Below are 20,384 nucleotides of genomic sequence, written 5' to 3'. Positions count from 1 at the left end.
GAACTGGGGCGGAGCTCCTGGCCAGCCAGTTAGCATGAGGAGGCGTGGCCACTGGAGGACTTCGGCGGGGGATGAGCTAGACTCGCGGCGGGGACCAGCAGGGCTTAGAGGCCCCGCGTAAGGTTCTGGACCACCAGGGACAGAATCAGGTGCAGAAACCGGCGAGCCCCCGCGTAAGGAAGAGGCTTCCAGATACTTCGGGGCCCAGGACTCAAGCAGGGGGGGCGGAGCTTCGTGGCGCATGCGGCGTCGGGGCGAGGCCGGCGCTGGCCAACATGGAGGCGAATGTGTTCCGGTTTCGAGATGCCCGCGCCGCGCCGGATCCGGTGCTGGAGGCCGAGCCGGTAGCCTTCGGCTCGCAGCCGGTGCCGCTGGTGCTGGACAACGGATCTTTCCAGGCTCGCGCCGGGTGGGCGTGCCCCGGGCCAGACCCGGGCCCTGAGCCGCGCCTGCAGTTCCGCGCCGTGTGCGCCCGCGGCCGTGGCGGAGCGCGAGGCGGGCCGGGGCCGCAGGTGGGCAACGCGCTGGGCAGCCTGGAGCCGCTGCGCTGGATGCTGCGCTCCCCCTTCGACCGCAACGTGCCGGTCAACCTGGAGCTGCAGGAACTGCTGCTGGACTACAGCTTCCAGCACCTGGGCGTCTCCTCGCAGGTGAGGGCAGGCTGGGCGGGGCGGGCGGCACCCCAGGCAGTCCTTTTGCTAAACACTCCACCCGTGTCTGCCCTGGGCTAGGAGTTAAGGGTGTTAAGGGTACACCGGGGCTGGAACCACGGTGTCTTTACAGTGAGTGGACTGTCATGGAAACAAGGGACCAGTTAGACCTTTGCAACAGTCTAGTGAGAGATGAGTTGACAAGAACCAGTCCGGTCCTGGAAGTATTTTGAAGATAGAGCCCACATGATTTATTAACAGTTTGGCCAAAGCTTGACTTATAAAAAGCTTGAATTGAGCCGGAAATGGTGGCACACGCCTTTAATCCCAGCTCTCCCGAGGCAGAGGCAGGCGGATCGCTGTGAGTTCAAGGACAGTCAGGGTGGTTACACAAACACACCCATCTCAAGAAATTAACAAATAAAAACTCCCAAACAAAAAAACTTAAGTTGACCATACATTAGTGCTTTCCAAAATTGAAATGTATGCTTTATAATTGCTTTGATCACCTTTTTAAAGATTTGTTCCAAAATTGTCTGTGCGAGTGTATTTGTGTACAGTGTGTAGGTGCTTTAGGCCTTGGATCTTCTGCAGCTGGGGTCGTGTGGTTCCGAGTGGTCCTGATGAGAAGGTGCTGGGCAAACAAACTTGGGTCCAGTGCTAATCGTCTCTCCAGCCCCCCCCCCCCATTAGGTTTTTAATTAGTGATACAAAGCAATTCAGACTCTCAACAAGGATTTGGGTTTGTTTTTGCATTTCATACATATTCTGTAGTCATTCTTGTATTTGTACCTCTCTCAAAGTAGGGCTGTGTCGATCATCCCATAGTTTTGACAGAGGCCGTGTGCAACCCACTCTATTCCCGCCAAATGATGTCGGAGCTCCTGTTTGAATGCTATAGAATCCCCAAGGTTGCCTATGGGATAGATAGTCTCTTCAGCTTCTATCACAACATGCCCAAGAATGCCCTTTCCAGCGGCCTCATCATTTCATCCGGCTACCAGTGTACACACATTTTACCCGTCTTAGAAGGAAGGTGAGTTGTGCTTGTGGCATTTAAGGAGCACTGATTTAGGGCCCACTGAAACCGGAATGCCAAGGTATCTATTGGGAATGTCTAGCAAGTGCTAGATGATGGACTGAACTGGGCTTAGCTCAGACCTACATTAGTGTGTGACTTTGTAAGTTATTTTACCTGCCCTTTAGGACCTCCTGAAGGTAGTTCAAGTGGATCCCATGTCTACTTGACAGTTACATAATTTTATAATTCTGATTTATGAGGGAATAGTTAACATAGTACCTATCCATAATAGACATTTAATAAACATATTTTGAGTAAGTTATTTGAATATGTTTATTTCTTTCTTTAACCCGGCAGTAGTGGCACATGCCTTTAATCCTCACACTTGGGAGGCAGAGGCAGGTGGATCTCTGTGAGTTGAAAGCCAGCCTGGTCTACAGAGTGAGTTGCAGGACAGCCAAGGCTACATAAACTCTGTGTCAAAAAAACAAATATCTGTGAGTGTGTGTTTGTGTGTGTGTGTGTGTGTGTGTGTGTGTGTGTACCTGAGAGTGCTGGGCAGGAACATGGAAGACAGAGGACAACGTAAGCACATTGTTTCTCTCCACCACGTGGGTCCCCAGGGATTGAGCTCAGAAGCCCTCAGCCTTTACAATCAGTACCTTTACCAGCGGAGCCATCTCTGTCTCTTGAAGACATTTAATTTAGACCACCTTGGTATTCTGGAGTCATTGTTATGTTTTTTTTTTTTTTTGAGACATGGTTTCTCTGTTTACATTTGCTGTCCTGGCACTCGCTCTGTAGACCAGGCCATCCTTGAACTCACAGAGATCTGCCTGCCTCTGCCTCCTGAGTGCTGGGATTAAAAGCATTCATTAACATGCCCAGCTTCTGGAGTCATTTTTTAATTAAAAAATGCATTGTAAGATCTTTAACTATATTGTCCATACCTTTATTTTGGTTATACTGTCTAACACATACTAGGCAATTGTGGAAATTTTTAGAGTTGAATAAAAGGCAGACATAGTTGGAATCTATTCCTATCTTAGAATTTAGTTTTATTTTCTCATGTGAGATGAGGCTATCATTATGCCCCTAAAGGTTTCCCACATTGCATAAAGAGGTGTGGTTAAATGAGCCCTGGTTCCAAAGCTAGATGCTTGGCTTTGTGGCTCTGCTAAAATGAGGTTCTCGCCCCCTCACTTGGCTGTGTGCATGTGCTTACCTATCTAATTGTGGAGGGACACAGTTCTCAGGAAGCTTATGAAATGCAGACTTTTAGACCCAGAGCCAGTAGCCCTTGGACTTGGCATGCTTGACCATTTTCCTGTTGTTTCTAGGCTACTTGACTCCAGGAACCCCCAACCCCGAGAAGCATGGCTGAGCCGCATGATAGTTTTGCTTTGGAATGTGTATTTACTCTGTTGAATGGCTTTTCTTTTCTTTTCTTTTCTTTTCTTTTTTCTTGGTGTTTTTTTCTGAGACAAGGTCTCTCTCTACGTAGTCCTGGCTGTCCTGGAACTCACTTTGTAGACTAGGCTGGGATTTACAAGAGATCTGCCTGCCTCTGCCTCCAAAGTTCTAGGATTAAAGGCATGCCCACCATGAGACTCTGAGACTGACCAGACGTTAAAGGGCCACATCTGGTTGTGCATAGGAATTCTGGCCTTTGGTAAAGGTTGCAGGGGAATCTTCCTGATGTGGGGTTTTAGGTGCCCAGACTCTCTGCTAGTCTGCTGCTTTGTCTGCATTCAATCCCCGTTATCCCCAAGATGTCCCACATCTCTCATGCTGGACAGACTTTCAGTGTTTTTCTGTACTACTTTGGTGTAGGCTAGATGCCAAAAACTGCAAACGCATCAATCTCGGAGGAAGTCAGGCGGCTGGCTACCTGCAGCGGCTTCTCCAGCTCAAGTATCCAGGGCACCTGGCAGCCATCACCCTCAGCCGCATGGAGGAGATCCTACAGGAGCACAGCTACATTGCGGAGGACTATGGGGCAGGTGATGCAGGGGACTACGGGGCAGGTGATGCGGGGGACTACGGGGCAGGTGATGCGGGGACCTTGCTCCAGTTTTCAATTGTTAGCCTCCCAGGGTTCTTCACATTGTTCCCAGTGTGACCCTTGTTTGCTCAGCATCCCTCTCCCCTTTTGGTGTTCTCTTTGTGAGATGAGTCAGTTAAGTAATTGTCCTAATCAGGTTTCCTTCACATATCATAGCTTTTATAACGTGCCTCCAGGATAACTTGCAACTTGTTTTAAAAGCTAACATTTTTGAGAGAGGGAGCACAGTGTGCCAGTTTAAAAAGTTTGAGACAGCTGGGTGTGGTGGCATACACCTTTAATCCCAGTACTCAGGAGGTAGAGGCAAGTAGATCTCTGAGTTCAAAGCCAGCCTTGTCTACAGAGTGAATTCCATGACAGCCAGGGCTACACAGAAACTCAATGTCTTGACAAAACAAAAACAAAAGTCTGAGGCCAATTGAAATTGTTTTTCCTAACATCCTAAGAGTGATGTCAGAATACCTGTCAGGTTTCAACATATCTCCAACTTTTATTTTTGAGGCAGTGTCCTTATATAGCCCAGGCTGGCCACTACTTGAGTGTAGCCTCAAAACCTTGATGTTTCTGCCTTGGCCTCTAAGCACCTTGAACTTCTGATTGTACTTTACTTCTGATGTATTTTTTTGTTACTATTGCTTATTACACAGATGTAATAATGTTTTCCTTACAAATATAAATGATCCAGATAAAATCCAAGCATGTTGGTTAGTAACACTATTAAGGCAGCTCTTTCCCATAGAACATGACTGGCTTTTCTTGTGGTCATTAAAGGTACTGGCCTTCAGGCAACCACAGCTGAGCTTTGGAAAGACAATGCCTTTACTTGGTTTTTATTCTTTGACTAGAAAGCTCATTTAGTATATTCTAAGGACAGAGTGCTAAAAGGTTACAAGAGTACTGCCTGCACCCAGATGTGACATCTTTGAAAAAAACAAAAAAACCTCCTGTGAGATGGCTGATTGGGTAAATGTGCTTGCTTCAAGAACCTACAAGGTGGAAAGAGGGAACCAATTTTAGCAAGCAAGTTGACTTCTGACCTCCCATGTGTACACACATACACATATACACACAGATGTTAAAAAAAAAAAAAAAAAAAAAAAGACTGAGGCTGGGCTGTTGCTCAGTTGTAGAGTACTTGCTCTCCTAGAGTTTGTCCCTAGCTTAGAATGAAGCAGACTCATGATTCCAGCACACTTGGAGGTAGAGGTAGGAGATCAGATATGCAAGGCCATCTTTGCCTCCAGTGATTTGAGGCCAGCATAGACTATATGAGACCCTGTTTCAAAAGAAACAAACCTGGAGGGCACAGAGATGGCACAGAGCCCTTGCTGCTCTTGCAGAGGACCTGGGTTCTGTTTGGAGCACCCACACAGTGGCTCATTACCACCTCTGATTCCAGTTCCAGGGGATTTGCTGCCTTCCTGTGGCCTCCATGGACATCAGGCATGTGCAGTGTACTTAACATACAACTAGGCAAAGATAAAAAAAAAAAAAACAAGCACATGCAAGTACCCTAATTGTGGTAAAAACCATAGAACATAAAATTTGCTGCCTGCCTTCCTTCCTTCCTTCCTTCCTTCCTTCCTTCCTTCCTTCCTTCCTTTCTTTCTTTTCCTTCCTTCCTTCCTTCCTTCCTTCCTTCCTTCCTTCCTTCCTTCCTTCCCTCCTTCCTTCCTTCCCTCCTTCCTTCCTTCCATTCTTTTAACCTTTTGGTTTTGGACAGTGTCCCCATGTAGGCCCATCTTGACATCGAACTCCTGGCTCTCCTGTCACAGCTTCCCAGTTCCATGGTTCAGCTATGACTTCAGAACACCTTTGTTTTAAGCACCTGTGGCTTATGAAGCACAAAGAAGTTGGGGAGATAGACATGGAAAGAAAGTTTGTGGGTTTCCTTCCTTGATATACTTGGATTAGCCTCTTGGTTTTTTTTTTTTTTTTTTTTTTCTCTTTTGTTTATGAGACAGGGTCTCTGTAACTATGCAATGCTGGCTCACAAATGTGTCACTGCAGATCCAGGGGATCTGGTGCCCTCTTGTGGCTCCCATGAACATTTCATGCATGTGGTGCACAGACATGCAGACAAAATTATTCCTGCACATAAAGTAGCATTTAATTCTTTGAATTTCCCTTTTCAACATTGTTGCTGTATCTGCATGCCATGAATTTGATTCATTTTCATTTTTATTGAGTTTAAAAATATTTTCTGATTTCTTCAAAACTGCTTCTTAAAGTGATTGTTTAGAAGTATGTTATAAGACACCTTTCTGTGGTTTATCTTTAGTTTAATTCCATTATGATGAAAGCTTTGTTTGATGTCAGCTAAACTTGTTTATTGTATGACCTCCATGTATTCATACTTGGCAGAGGTTCCTTACACACCTGAAGAGCATTTACTGTGCTCCATAGGTAGGGCATTCAGGTGACTTCCGGTGACGGTGGTCAACTCTGCTATAGCCTTGATAGCACCTTCCTCCCACTGGCTCTGATGATAATTGGGAAGAGTGTACTGATGTCATTAGGTGTAATTGTGCGCATCCCCGTTTCTCCTTTCAGTTCTGTCAGTTGCTTTGTTGTTGCTGGGTTTTTAAACTGAGGACCAGACTTTACTATGCCAGGCAAGCACTCTATTTCTGAGCTGTGTTCCCAGCCCAGACCTGTTAGTGTGTGCTGTTGGTTATCTCACTTTGTCTTGTTAGCTATATAATTTAACATTGTTGCATCTTCTTGTCTGTTGACCTTTTGTCTTTGTATGGTGTCCTGTCTCTTCTTATTCTGGCAGTTTATTTTTCTGCTTTGAAGGCCACTTGAACATTAAGAGTCACTCCACCAGGGCGTGGTGAGACACACTTTTAATCCCAGCACTAGGGAGGCAGATGCAATGGATCTCTTGAGTTTGAGGCTAGCTTGGTTTATTAGTAAGTTCCAGGCTAGCCTGGGCTATATAGTGAGATCCTGTCTCTAAGTAATTAAATAAAACCAATTCAGCGTTCTTTCTTTCTTTTTTTTTTTTTAAAGATTTTATTTATTATGTATATAGTTATCTACATGCATGCCTACACACCAGAAGAGGGCACCAGATCTCATTACAGATGGTTGTGAGCCACTATATGGTTGCTGGGAATTGAACTCGGGTCCTCTGGAAGAGCAGCCAGTGCTCTTAATCTCTGAGCCATCTCTCCAGCCCTCAGCTTTCTTTTTAATAGGGTTTATATGGTATATCTTTCCATTTATTTATTTAGCAACAGAGTTACATGTGCCCAGGTTTCATCAAAACTCCCTGAGTATCTGAGGGTAGCTTTGAACTCTTAATCCTCCTGCCTCTGCTTCTCAAGTGCTAGGCTTAGGAGCAGGCACCACCACTCCCTGCTGGTATCCCTTTAGCTCTGTTCTTTGTCAATGTAATTCAGATGAGCTTGTAGTGGTTGCGCTATGCTAAACATCTATTACCCTTTTGTTCTACCAGGGAGGGCATTCAGGCCTTGTGCTCCGAGGCAGCAGCCTATGGATACAAAGACCATTTGCAGTTAATATATTTGCGTTTGAATTTAGGACTACTATTTTATTTTTTTCTCTTTCTCTCTGCCTTTTAGGTTATTGGATTTCTATTTTATTTTATTTTTGAGGCAGGGTCTCACTGTGCAGCTCTGCCTGGCCTGGAGCTCCTTATATGGCCCAAGCTTGCTTTGAATTGAGAGATCCTTGAACCAAAAGGTGGAATTAAAGGTGTGTGTCACCACGCTAGGCTAGACTGTATTTTTTAGGTGGTAACTCTAGAGAATAGAGCAGAGTGTAACTTTTCCTCATCTATGTAGAGTCAGTATTGATCATGTCTGGGTAGCAGTGTTAGCAGTACACTTCTTTATGCTTTATGCCAAAATGTCTTACATGCTAAACCTGTGAACTGTGGGAGCCTATCAGACCTCAATGTTTTTATTATTTTTAGTTTAAGTTATTGAACATATTTTAAGTGACTCATGAGGCACTTAGCTTCATGTGTTTAACAGATTTTCCTCATGCTGGCTGTTCCAGCTTCCTCCTTGTGTGATTTCCATCTGGAGACCCTCAGAGCAGTCTGCATAGGCCCAGGTTTTATGGCTACATTTAGTGTTTATTTGGAGTCAGAGGTTCTGAATGTGCTCGGTGTCACTTGTTCGTGGCGTCAGTTTTCTGTTTCACTGCTGACAAGGCTTTCACTCTCTGAAGTCTCCCAACCATTTCTTTGAAGAATTGCAGAAGTGGCGGTGCCCTGATTACTATGAGAACAATGTCCACAAGATGCAGCTCCCATTCTCTAACAAGCTCCTGGGTAGCACACTGACGGCTGAGGAGAAGCAGGAGCGGCGGCAGCAGCAGCTGCGACGACTTCAGGAGCTCAACGCCCGGCGGCGGGAGGAGAAGCTACAGCTGGATCAGGAGCGCCTGGAGCGGCTGCTCTATGTGCAGGTGATGCAACAGGGCCCTGGCCTGGCTCTGCAAGGTGACCCTCTCTTCCTCTCTGGTTTCCTGGACCATAATATGCATTGGCCGTCAAGTCATCTTTGGAGTTGGAGTTCAGAGACGGGAGTCATGGAGATGACCAGCATGCACAGTGGCAGGCGTCTGTACAGAGCTGTGGACTCCAGCTCTACTTGATGGGTTATTTTGTTCTTTTGAACTTTTCTATGTAAGTGCAGCATGCGTGGTACACAGGTCTTAGGGTGGGCGTCTCAGTGAGTTTCACAAAGTGATACATGCACATGTCCCAGCATTACCATTATCTCCTCTCAGTGGCTCCTTCCCACTCAGAGGTGGTTGCATCTGTGATGGCTGTCACCACAGATTAGTTTTCACTAATTACATGGTGCTGAAACCAGTATCCAGTCTGCAGAGCTAGCCAGCCCAGACAGTTGGAGAGGAGGGCAGGTATGAGCCCATGGTGGAAACTGGAGGGGTGATTCTACTGGGGACTGGCTAGGGAGCCCCAGAAACAACACACCTCACTCCCCACCCCACCCATCTCTTCTGGCTTCTGAGCTACTTTCCCCAAGTTGATGACTGCCCTGTCTCTGGGAATAGATTGTGCCTGCTCTGGTTTCAGGAGCTCCTAGAGGATGGCCAGATGGACCAGTTTCACAAAGCCCTCATAGAGCTGAACATGGACTCCCCAGAAGAACTGCAGTCCTATATCCAGAAGCTCACCTTGGCTGTGGAGCAGGCCAAGCAGAAAATTCTTCAAGCGGAAGCCAACCTCGAAGTAGATGTAGTAGACAGCAAGCCAGAGGTGACTGGGGCCTGGGGAGGGAATCTCCTCGGGTCCTTAGGCTGGGACAAGTGCTTTTACTCTCCGAGTCAATTGTACCCTTAAACTTTCTCTTTTTGAGACAGGGTTTTCGTATAGCAGCCTAGGTTGACCTTGAACCCAGTATGTGGTCACAAATGACCATGAACTTCTGGTCCTCCTACTTCTGCCTCCCCAGTGCTGGGATTATAAGTGTGTGTACTATCACTATGTCCAGTTGATATGGTGCTAGGAATCGAATCTGGGGCTGTTTCATGAGTGTTAGACAAGCACTCTGTCAATCAAGCTACCACTCCAGCCATTAAGGCAGCTTGCATTAAACCCTTTATTATTGGTGTTTTTAGAAAGGTATGGTGCTGTGGAAAAGTCAGGGTCACTGCCATTTGATGCTGGGTATAGGGTAGTTGCTCCTCAGTGACATCACAGCTGTGTTTGAGTCAGGGTGGAGCTTGCTCTTATAGCACAGGCTCCCAGATGGAACTTCACCATAGCATCAACTCTCAGCCTTGTATTCCCTGCCCACTGACTGCTCTGCTCTAGAGCGGCCTTTTAAATCCTTTTCTGCTTATGACCCTGCTGAACCCAGAGAAATTTTTACATAACCCAAGTATATAGACACAGTTTTTCCATTTACTAAATGAAAGCAAAATTGCATGCTAATAAGAAGGATGTATTTATTTCTTAAGAATTACATTCTTGCTGAGTGTTGATACTGTAGGATTTAGGGTATCTTCAGTAGTTCTGTTGATCAGTGTTTTAACTTTATAGTGGTCAATGTTGATAACACTACTTTGCATAAGTATGGGACTAGGTGGCCTGCTCTGGATACTACAATCTAGGGAAGAAGGGATCTCAGCTGCCCTCACTGTCACCAGGCACCCCAGACCAACTTCCATGGAGCCACTGGGCATTTTCATTTGCTTTTCCAGGCTTCATGCTATGTTCAGATTAGAGCTGGCTTTCTGGAACTTAAAACCGTGTTGTCTGTTATGTATTTATCCATTAACATGTTAGTAAGACATGAAAGTACCTCAGGGTCAGATGCAGGCAAGGGGTTTTAAATGCAAAGGGAATACAAGCAGCTGAAAATGGGATCCCGGGCAGTTGGGGACCTGCTTCCCTTTATTTCTTTTCCTGAAGATTTTTATAGACTGTGCTTTCAGCATTCCTCCATCTTGTCATGGTACTCCTATACCTTGTCTGTGCTCTGGGGACATACAACAGATCTTTGTAGGACCGGGGAGCTTGTTTTAGGGGCCTGGGGAGATGGCATTGGTCCTGCAAACATGAGGACTGAGTTTGGATCCCCAGTACTCAGGCTGGGTACAGTGGAGTGTGCCTGTAATCCTAGCCATAATGCGGCAAAGACAGGAGGATCCCCAGAGCTCCTGGCCAGCCAGTCTAGCCAAACCACGGAGCATCAGGTTCAGGGAAAGGCTGCCAAAAACTATGGTGAATGGCTGGAGAGATGGGTCAGCTGCTAAGAGCATGTACTGCTCTTTCAGAGGATGAGTTTAGTGTTCACTGTCTACATTGGATGACTCATAACCACCAGTATCTTCAGCTCCCGGAAATCTGATGCCTCTGTGATCCTTGGGCACCTGCACACACATGCACACAGCCTCACACATACATACATACATACATACATACATACATACATACATACATACAACATTTTCTTAAAAAGTAAGATGGAGAGCAATAGAAGAAGACATCAGACTTCACTCTCTCACTGGGCACACATGTGTACAGTGACCTGCGCACATATGCACACACACACACACACACACACACACACACACACACACACACACACACACACTGCTCTCTAGCAAATTTGATGTATAAAGTGGGTCTTTCTTTGGAATGCCAGCTCCTGAGTAATGACATGGAGACTTTTTATTATGAAAGCTTGGTCTTAGCTTAGGCTTGTCCCCAACTAGCTTTTAAAATTTAAGTTAGCCTGTTTATGTTAATCTACATTCTGCTGTGTGGCTTGTTACCTCTCAGTACCGTATGTCCAACCTCCTCCAAGTTTCGCTGGCAAATCCCTTGCCTCCCAGAGTCTTCCCAGAGTTCCTATCTGTACCTGGAAGTCCTGCCTATCCTCTTCTGCCTAGCTATTGGCTGTTTAGCTCTTTATTAAACCAATCAGAAGCTGCCCTAGGCAAATGAGGTGAAGCAGACACATCTTTATTTACAGTGTATCTTTACAGGTTATCCCACAGCAGCTGCACCAATCTGCCACCACATCTCTTAGCTGTCAGTCTGCATTGCTGGAGAGTAGCGTGAGTTACAGTTCTCCTTCTGGGGATGCGTTTGGCCATGGCATTGGCTCACCTGTTCTACCTTTTAGTATTTCCCACCAATGTAATTCAGTTATAATGAAGTGAATAGTTGTGGGCACTCCAGAATGTATATTGAAACCCAACTATGGATTAAAGGGAGGTTCAACCAGTATTCGCTAGTGTCCATTTTTCTCCTACAGATCAACCCATTGTGGTCCCTGAAATGCTGAATTATTCTCATGATAATGCTGCAAGGACTACACACACACACACACACACACATTCTCTCTCTCTTTTCTTGAGACAGGGTCTCACTCTGCAGCTATGGCTGTTTTGGAATTCACTCTGTAGACCAGGCTGACCTCAAACTTCATCTGCCTCTACCTCCCAAATGATGGGATTAACACACCTGACCTTATTTGTTTTTAAGTTGTGTGTGTGAGTGCGTGTGCTATAGCACACAAACGTGAAGGTCAGCGGACAATTTCTGAGAGTTAATTCTCTCCTTCCCCCTTATGGGTTTCGGGGATTGAACTCCGGTTGTCAGTTTTGTGGCAAGCTTGGTTAACCTCTGAGCCATTTTGCTGGGCATCTTTTAGTGTTAACTTGTGTGTGTGTGTGTGTGTGTGTGTGTGTGTGTGTGTGTGTGTGTGTGTGTGTGTGTGTGTGTGTGTGAGACCCCGTCCCTGTTCCCATGTCCATACGTCCTGTGTGAACTGCTTTGAAGGGTGTTTAGTTTTTGGACAGGTGTTTGGAACACTGGGTGAGACCCTGTCCATTTCCAGGATGGAATCAGAGCTGAGATTTGCTGACGAGCAGTTTCTCTGCTGTTTTGATTAGTGCTTTGTTCTGTCCTCAGACTCCTGACCTGGAACAACTGGAGCCCTCCCTGGAGGATGTGGAGAGTATCAATGATTTCGAGCCCTTGTTCTCAGAGGAAGCGCCTGAAGTGGAGAAGCCAGTCACCACAGTCCAGGTTTGACTACTGCTGCCAAGACCACACTTAGGTTTTAAAGCCAGTGGCATAAGGGACTGGCCGAGTTGTGCTTCTCGGAGGGTACCAGTGCTCTCATTGTCAGTCAGAGGCTTTCCCTGGTGGTTGTTTGAGGGGCCAGGGCCACCCTGAATGTGAGCGGCTGGTAACAGAGGTATCTGCCTAGTGACTGAGGTCTCCAGACTTACAGACTGGCTCTCAGTGATGTCCTTTACATTTCAGCCAATGTCATCATCCTTACTAGGGTCTGTGCATCTTGTCATGATGGTGGCAGCAAGATAAACTGGCTGGCTGTACCTGAGCCTTTGGTAGGAGGAGGTGCTAAACCAGCATGGGTAGAGACAGGATCTTCCCCCTGGGCCTCTTCACTGCTGCTCTCTAGAGTCCCCTCCTGCAACTTGGGCATGTCACAGTGTATAGGGATTTGTCATTCTGGGGTTGAGCAAAGGTAGGAGGCATTGTCTTGTAGTGAAGAGAGTTGGAGTGGTGGTGGCGGCGACATGTTTCTAACCTGGACAGGGAAGCTGGGCTAGAGGAGATGTGATTTCAGAGAACTGATAGCTGAGGGAATTGTCATTTATGGCCTAAAAACATCTTTTAAACCTTGGGTTTGAAGCCCGTGTTTAACTTGGCAGCGTATCATCAGCTGTTTGTTGGGACAGAAAGGATTCGTGCCCCGGAGATTATTTTCCAGCCGTCTCTCATAGGAGAGGAGCAGGCAGGGATTGCAGAGACTCTTCATTACGTCCTGGACAGGTGAGTGAGTGATGCCCCATCCTCACCTGAGCCTCTTCCTGGGTTTTGCATGGGAAAGGTGTCTGATGGGCGTGGGGAGGTCTGCAGTGCTCTCCGTTGCTGGCCTTGCTCAGGTAGTATGCTCTCTGACCTAGGCCTGCAGGAAGGGCAGGCGCCAGTGAGCTCATTCGTCTATGAGCTCTGCAAACTTAACCTTGGAGTCTGAGCAACAGAGGCAGTACGCCCCAGCTTCATGTGAAACTTGACATATCAGTGATGTTTTACTTATAGATTCATTGAGATAGGGTCTCCTTATGTACTCAGTGGCCTCTGAGTGTCCAGAGTAGCTGGGATCATAAGAGTGCACTACCATACCCAGTAACACTAGGGACTTTTTAATTTAATTTTTAATTATGGGGGGGTTATGTGTACATGAGTGCAGGGACCTCTTGGGTCCCCTGCAAAAGCAGTGTGTATTCTTGGAAAAATGTATGTGTGTATTTTGCCTGTATGTATGTATGTATGCATGTATGTATGTATGCATGCATGCATGCATGTATGTATGTATGTATGTAGACTGTGCATGTGTCTAATGCCTTGGAAGTTAGAAGAGGGCATTGGATCCCCTGGAACCAGAGCTACAAGGGTTGTGATCTACCATGTAGGTGCTAGGAATTGATCCCAGGTCCTCTGGAAGAACAGCCAGTGTGCATGTGATGTACTCTTAACATTTCTTCAGCCCTAAGACTAGTGGGTTTTTTTCTTTTTTCTTTTCTTTTTGTTTTGTGTTTTCAAGACAGGATTTCTCTGTGTAGCCCTGGCAGTCCTGCAACTCAATCTCAGGTTGGCCTCACACTCAGAGATCTATCTGGCCCTTCCTTCCCGATGTTGGGATTAATGATATGTGCCACCACACCCAGCAAAACTAGTGATGTTTAAATTACTCCCCAAATATGCATTGCTCTTGAAAGACCTCCCGATTCTTGTATGCATGTGCTTATAGAGAGCTTCCATATCTATCAAATGCGCCTGCCGCTCATGCAGGGTTGCCCTCAGTGAGTGCTCCTTACTCCAGTTGGGCGAGGGAGTGTTGCTTTTGATTATGATAGGATGGGTATTGTGACTCCAAGCATGGCTGCCCCATACTTGGGCTTTCTCTGTTCTCTAAAGACATGTGCCTGCTGTCTGCAGCTAACTATCTCAGGAGGCATTGTCCCGCGCCCGCTCTGTATTCCTCGCCAGCAAGAAATACACGCAGGACACTCGGATCCTTCTGCAGACAAGCTTTAATGCATTAGACTGAACAGAGACTGAGCAGAGACTGAGCAGAGACATTGAACGAAGAAAACCATCCCTATATAAAAGGCTGACCAGCCGCCTGGGACGTATTACCCTATGAATGGCTCCAGCTCCTCAGGCCAAAATGAGCCACGGGATAGGCAGAGATCAAAGGAATGGAGATTACCCAGCGCCTGTGAAGTAATTCACACCTTGGTGTCTTCAGGCAGCATTATAATGCAGGAACCGGCTTCCTACATATCACCCTTTTTTTATTAATTAATGAAAAGGCTTTATATTATTACAAGCAAATAGGTCACCCATATGTTGAGGGATAGAGGCAGGGGTTGACCTTCCCAAAATCAAACATTAAGACTGTGTACGAGAGTCACCATCAGGCTGTCAGCTTGACCCGAAGTACTCCCGACCTGTCCTCTGCCGTTTTTCTGGGAAAGGGGATTCTCAAGGCAGGTAACCCTTATGCAGGTCAACGTACCTCCCAGAGAAGCCTGTATAATAGGCAACTCTGTGCGATGCCTATGCTCAGCATCCCTCTTTTTGGGGCTGCACAAACCAGACACTCTACCCTGTGCAGTGAGCCTAGGCTCCGGGTGTGCAAGAGCTGTCTGGCCGGCGGCCTATCGCTTAGTAGCCAAAGATATAAGCGCTTGGATGATCTCTTGGTTTGAGCCCTGGAGCTTACATGCCAGTCAAAAGTAATAGTAATCCATAAGCGGCTGTATCGAACAATTACACCCACCCCTTTTCTCACAGGCCAGCCAAAAATAACAGCAATCTGTAAACGGCTGCATCGAACAATTACCCCCACCCCTTAAGTAGAGACAATCGCTCCACCAAGGGCAGGAGTTAATCTGGATAACAATAGCGGCTCTCAACTCCCGGGGGTAGAGGGTGGAGTTCCGACTTTTGGAGGTCTGAAGGGACTCTTCGGGTGAGTCTTTCTGGGATCCACAGGGGATTCTCTTCATCCTGTGAGAAAACACAATATCGCTCCCCTGGATCTTATGAGAATAGGATCCGGGCCTTTTCAAAGATCAGTTAAGATATCTTTCCATTTTACCATTTCCTTTTGGCCTTTTAGTTTTTGAGGTGAGACGCTTGGCCTCGGTATGGCCCCCAGCGTTAATGTAAATGAGGCTTTAAAGCCCCAGGCATTCCAGGCCTTTAAGAAGTGTTGAATAGCAGGCATGGCCTTTTCCCCTATCAAAGACTGGGAAAGCCATCTGTAATTTTTTCCATTCCTCTGATGGTAAGAAGGAGTCGGTTTCAAATAGTGGGGGTGCTGATGGAAGCACACCCGCTGGCATTTTTGGCCGTGCTGCTTCTTTCTCTAGCTCTGTTTCCTTGTTAGAGTCTAAAATCTTAGAGTCTGAGCTGCTCAGCTCCAAGGCTTCCAGTTTCGTTGTAGGGCAGCTTTTAAATTTACCGGGGTGTGACCGGCCATTCCCCATTCTTTCTCCCTCCTTTTTTGTCTCTCCCTCATCTAGCTGAGCTGTTTCTTTTAAAACTTTATCTCTTGAGCTTTTAGAGTTATCAGAGCTATCAAGATTTAAAGCTTTATACACTCCCTTGTCAGTAGACATTCCAGGAGGTCTTTTTTTCTTATTTGTTGTAGTTTTTTTTCTTATATACACTCCCATGTCACTAGACATCCTGGGAGGTCCTTTTTTCTTATATTTTATTGTTAGGCGCGCCCCATCTCTCACCATATTCGGTTTCTGATATGTAATTCTGTACTTCTTTAAGATTGCTACAACAGTGAGAAAAGTCAAAATAGCTCCTAGTAAAAGCATAGAAGCCTCTATATTAACCTCCCACAATAGCAACATTCCCAAGCCAAAGTCTAGAAAAATCATACCTCTCCGAATTTTTCTCATTACATTCGGTTTCTGATATGTAATTTTGGACTTCTTTAAGATTGTTACAACAGTGAGAAAAGTCAAAATAGATTAACCTCCCAAAATAGCAACATTCCCAAGCCAAAGTCCAGAAAAATCATACCTCTCCGAATTTACCACCCTGCAGTTCTGAATCCGCCTCGTTAGAGGGGTCTCTGAGGTGCTGGAGATGTTAAGCTTCCCGGGTTTCGGCACCATATGTCCCGCGCCCGCTCTGTATTCCTCGCCAGCAAGAAATACACGCAGGACACTCGGATCCTTCTGCAGACAAGCTTTAATGCATTAGACTGAACAGAGACTGAGCAGAGACTGAGCAGAGACATTGAACGAAGAAAACCATCCCTATATAAAAGGCTGACCAGCCGCCTGGGACGTATTACCCTATGAATGGCTCCAGCTCCTCAGGCCAAAATGAGCCACGGGATAGGCAGAGATCAAAGGAATGGAGATTACCCAGCGCCTGTGAAGTAATTCACACCTTGGTGTCTTCAGGCAGCATTATAATGCAGGAACCGGCTTCCTACAAGGCATGACTCTCTCCCTCTCCTCCATCTACCTTCTCCAGGAAGGAAGCTGCTGGGCTACAGCTCGCCTGCCCTGTGCGGTTTTTGTTTTTGTTTTTTTTCTTTCCAACTTTAATAAAATGATCTCAAGAATAAAAAAAATAGTGTTACAAAAGCAGAAGCATTAAGAGAAAAGTGTTACAAAGGCAAAAACAGTCTGATTTTTGGACTGCAAATTGTAGAGCTGTGAATGAAAAACAAAACACTGGTTTTGTTTATCTTTCCATTTGTCAAGTAGACACAGATAAGTTGACTGTTGTACCAAGAGCTTGCCTTTCCTGATCTGTCTACAGCGTGTTCCAGCAGCCAAGTTGGAGTATCCTTTTTCTGTCTCCTAGGTACCCAAAGGCTGTTCAGGATACCCTGGTCCAGAACGTGTTCCTCACTGGTGGGAACGTGATGTATCCGGGCATGAAGGCCAGAATGGAGAAGGAGCTGCTAGAGATGAGGCCCTTTCAGTCCTCCTTCCAGGTACTGCCTACTCTTCCTGTCCACTGTTTGTGATTAGCATCCAGGCACTGACTGATGATTAGTGGTGACTGCCTGAAGGTGTGAGTGACCAGGATTCTTCAATTCTGTCACCCACTGCAGAGGTTCAGTGGCTGGCCTTGTCTTTAAGCCACATTCAGATGATACAGGAATCCTGCTTGCATATCGCTCTGTTCTTCTATTTAACTGACAGCATTGAGCACATACAGAAGTTTAAAGAGGGTCCTCAGATAAGAGGATTCTTACCAGCTGCAGGGAGAGCAGCCATAGTTTTCCCCAGGGAAGCCTCTGTTGTCCACGGCCTGTGCCCACCCGTGCTGCTTCGTGTGGCCTGTGCTTTGTTTCCAAAAACTCCAGAGCCACCAGCCAAGTTTAGAGCTGTGGTTGGCAGAGGAATTGGGATGGGAATAAGGTAAAGACCTGTTCAAAGCAAGGGCTTTGCTGTGACTGATTGGGTCAGGCTAGTTGAGGCCTCAGGTGACTCCAGCTTTGCTCTGCCTGTGAGCATTGGCAGTTTCATAGAATGCCTGGTCACCCTGTTCTGCTGTAGTTTCTCCCAAGTTCTCTTGCTGCCATGGCCATGGCTGCCCTGCCGCGGTGACCTACAGATCACCCCTCTCCTTGTGATAGTTGTGCTTGTCAGCACCACAGAGCAGGGGCCTGGTGGCTGTTCCTCTAACCTGGAATGGCATGCCTTAGTTGGGAAGCTGGGCCTGTGAATTGGTGCTTGTGCAACTGTGCTGTTCTGGGAAGCTGTGCACGTGGCTTAGCTATGTCTGGAGAGTGCAGGGCTGTTCTGCACAGTAGAGGCACCACCCGGGGCCTTCTGTATGTGTGTGAGGATGCAGAACCTTCCTCCCTGGGCCTAGAGCTCTGGTAGGAGATACCTTTTCAGAGTGCATCTGCTTATTGTTCCAGGTTCAGCTTGCCTCAAACCCTGTGCTGGATGCCTGGTATGGCGCTCGTGACTGGGCCTTGGATCACCTAGAAGACAGTGGAGCCTGGGTCACCAGGAAGGACTATGAAGAGAAGGGGGGCGAGTACCTCAAGGAACATTGTGCCTCCAACACCTACGTCCCCATCCGCCTGCCTAAGCAGGCCTCACGTGCCTCAGAGACCCAGACTTCTGGGAGAGGATCCGGGGCCAGTGGAAGTGGAGCTGGTGAACAGGCCTAGCAGAGGGGACGGCTTCACTCATGACATCGGCAGTATTTGGGACAAAGACGGAGCCCCACGCTGCCCAGCTCCACCAGCTTTGTTTGGCTACTGACTAGATTTCTCCTGGGAGTGCAGCAGAGGACAGCAGGTGATCTGCCTCAGTGAAGGACAGAGTGGCCTCTGGCATGGAATACCACGGGCGAGCTGTGGCACTGCTTTCCTCAGCAGTGAGAGAAGACTGGTGGAGACTAGAAGTGGACAGGCACGAGGTGTTTCTCTTTGCACTTGGAAGCCTTCGTTTTCTAAAAATGCCCTGACGTTGTCGGTGTAGTGTTTATTCTTCTGCTTGTGTCTGGGTCCTGTGGCTGCCTAGGTGTTCAGATGGTGGCGGTAAAGTTGTAGACGAGGCCGTCACTGATTCTCAGGAGTAGAAAGAGCCCCCTGCCCCACCCTCACACCCGTCCTCTGCCTGGTGTGTGTCCTGAATGGACAGTGGTGCTTGTGGCCCAGCCTTTTAACTGTTTACTGGGAACTTACCCACACTGTGAGGCCTTATCAGAAATTTACTTTTTCTTCTGTTTTGTAGCTTTGTTGGTGCCATGCCCTCTGCATGCCCCTCTGCAGAACTGATGGAGGAGAGTTCATCCCAAGGACTTTCCATTTTGTTGAGTGCCACCTCCCCTGTTCCTTTACAGTATTGTCTTGAACTGTGGGTGCCGTCTTCCCTGTTTTGTTGCGTAGGACTCAGGCTCTCACTGTGCAGCTCAGACTGGTTTCAAACTCAGTCTTCCTGCCTCTGCCTTCCTGGGATGCACAACACACCCCACTAAACATCCTCTTTTATAGGTTCTTGGCAGGAATTTTCACTCTCAGACACACCCAAGAACTGAGCCGGGTAGCCCAGGCAGAGCTGCTAATGGCAGTGCGGAATCTGAATGTCTAGATCCAGGGAAGCTCAGCACGCGTCTGTGATGCACCCACCACACAACCTGTTTGCTCATTTCCCCCTGAATCTGTATCTCCAGTTCTCAGGGACTGAGAAACTGCAGACCAGAAGGGGCAGTGTGAGACTGGCAGGGGGCTTAGAAGACCCTGACAGCCAACCCATGAGTTGGCATTTCCTGTTAAGTCATTGGCTGTGCCTGGTGGGCCAAGGGCTGATGGGTTGGCAGAAAGAGTCTGGACCAACCTTCACAGCACCGTCCAGGGCAAGAGATGGGGCTAAGCAGTGGCCATCTCAGTCTTCTTCCTTCAGTCTGCAGTTTAAACAACCTGAGCAGCAGGGATAAGGTCACAAGACTGTCTTGGAGGTCGAGCGGGTGGTGAAGGGTCCTGGACAGGTGAGCGTGGCACATGGCACAGTGAAACCCAGGAAGCTGGATTGCTCAAGTTTTCGGTAGTCATGAACAAGGACAGGAGGAGGAGATCAGGAGCTGAGGGATGGGATGGGTCAAGGGACTAAGCCTCGAACTCTCCATGCCTGTGAAGCATGTCATGACCTTTTGACCTCCATATGGCCCTTAGAGAATCCTGCCCGGTCCCAGAGCTAGCCCGGAGTTTGCTACCTGTGATTTCCTAAGCCTTTCTTCACACGAGTGTTTACCATGTACTGTGGGCTTTAAGCCCTAGCTGGTCCCTTCTAAGCAGTGACATTTCCCCATATCTCATGTAGTGCAGAGGGTGGTAGGGCCTTGGTCTCCAGAGCTTCGAAAGAAGCAACATCTTGCTCTGTTCCCTTTCCCCTTGATAATTTGTTACAGCAGCTTTGGAAACAAGTACAGGAGACCAAGTGGGAAGCTGTTACGATAAATCTTTTTGCCAAATGCCGCCTGAGTCCCACCACCACTTGTGAGCTTTACATCAGCCGCCTGCCCCAGTTAGGCCCAAATGAATACACAGAAACTTGTATTAGGTTCAATGCTGCTTGGCCAATGACTAGGATT

At 47.3% G+C, this 20,384-nt stretch overlaps 1 protein-coding gene across 2 annotated transcripts; it reads left to right on the top strand.

Annotated features, from left to right (window-relative positions):
* Positions 1-40: 40 nt before the first annotated feature.
* Positions 41-18,778, top strand: Actr5 (actin related protein 5). 2 transcript variants are annotated; one of them, XM_027421238.2, is made up of 10 exons: positions 41-650; positions 1,457-1,686; positions 3,505-3,674; positions 7,962-8,179; positions 8,814-8,996; positions 11,234-11,305; positions 12,165-12,281; positions 12,916-13,055; positions 17,133-17,265; positions 18,202-18,778. In XM_027421238.2, exons 1-10 carry the CDS (start codon positions 276-278, stop codon positions 18,457-18,459), a joined length of 1,896 nt encoding a protein of 631 aa, XP_027277039.1. In that variant the 5' UTR covers positions 41-275; the 3' UTR covers positions 18,460-18,778. The 2 variants fall into 2 exon arrangements, with proteins under 2 accessions (XP_027277039.1, XP_027277040.1); XM_027421239.2 differs by lacking the exon at positions 11,234-11,305 and having other exon boundaries at positions 42-650.
* Positions 18,779-20,384: the final 1,606 nt, after the last annotated feature.

This window comes from Cricetulus griseus, chromosome 6 (assembly GCF_003668045.3).
Source record: "Cricetulus griseus strain 17A/GY chromosome 6, alternate assembly CriGri-PICRH-1.0, whole genome shotgun sequence".
NCBI classification, from domain to species: Eukaryota; Metazoa; Chordata; class Mammalia; order Rodentia; family Cricetidae; genus Cricetulus; species Cricetulus griseus.
This window is presented reverse-complemented; position numbering and strand designations above follow the sequence as displayed.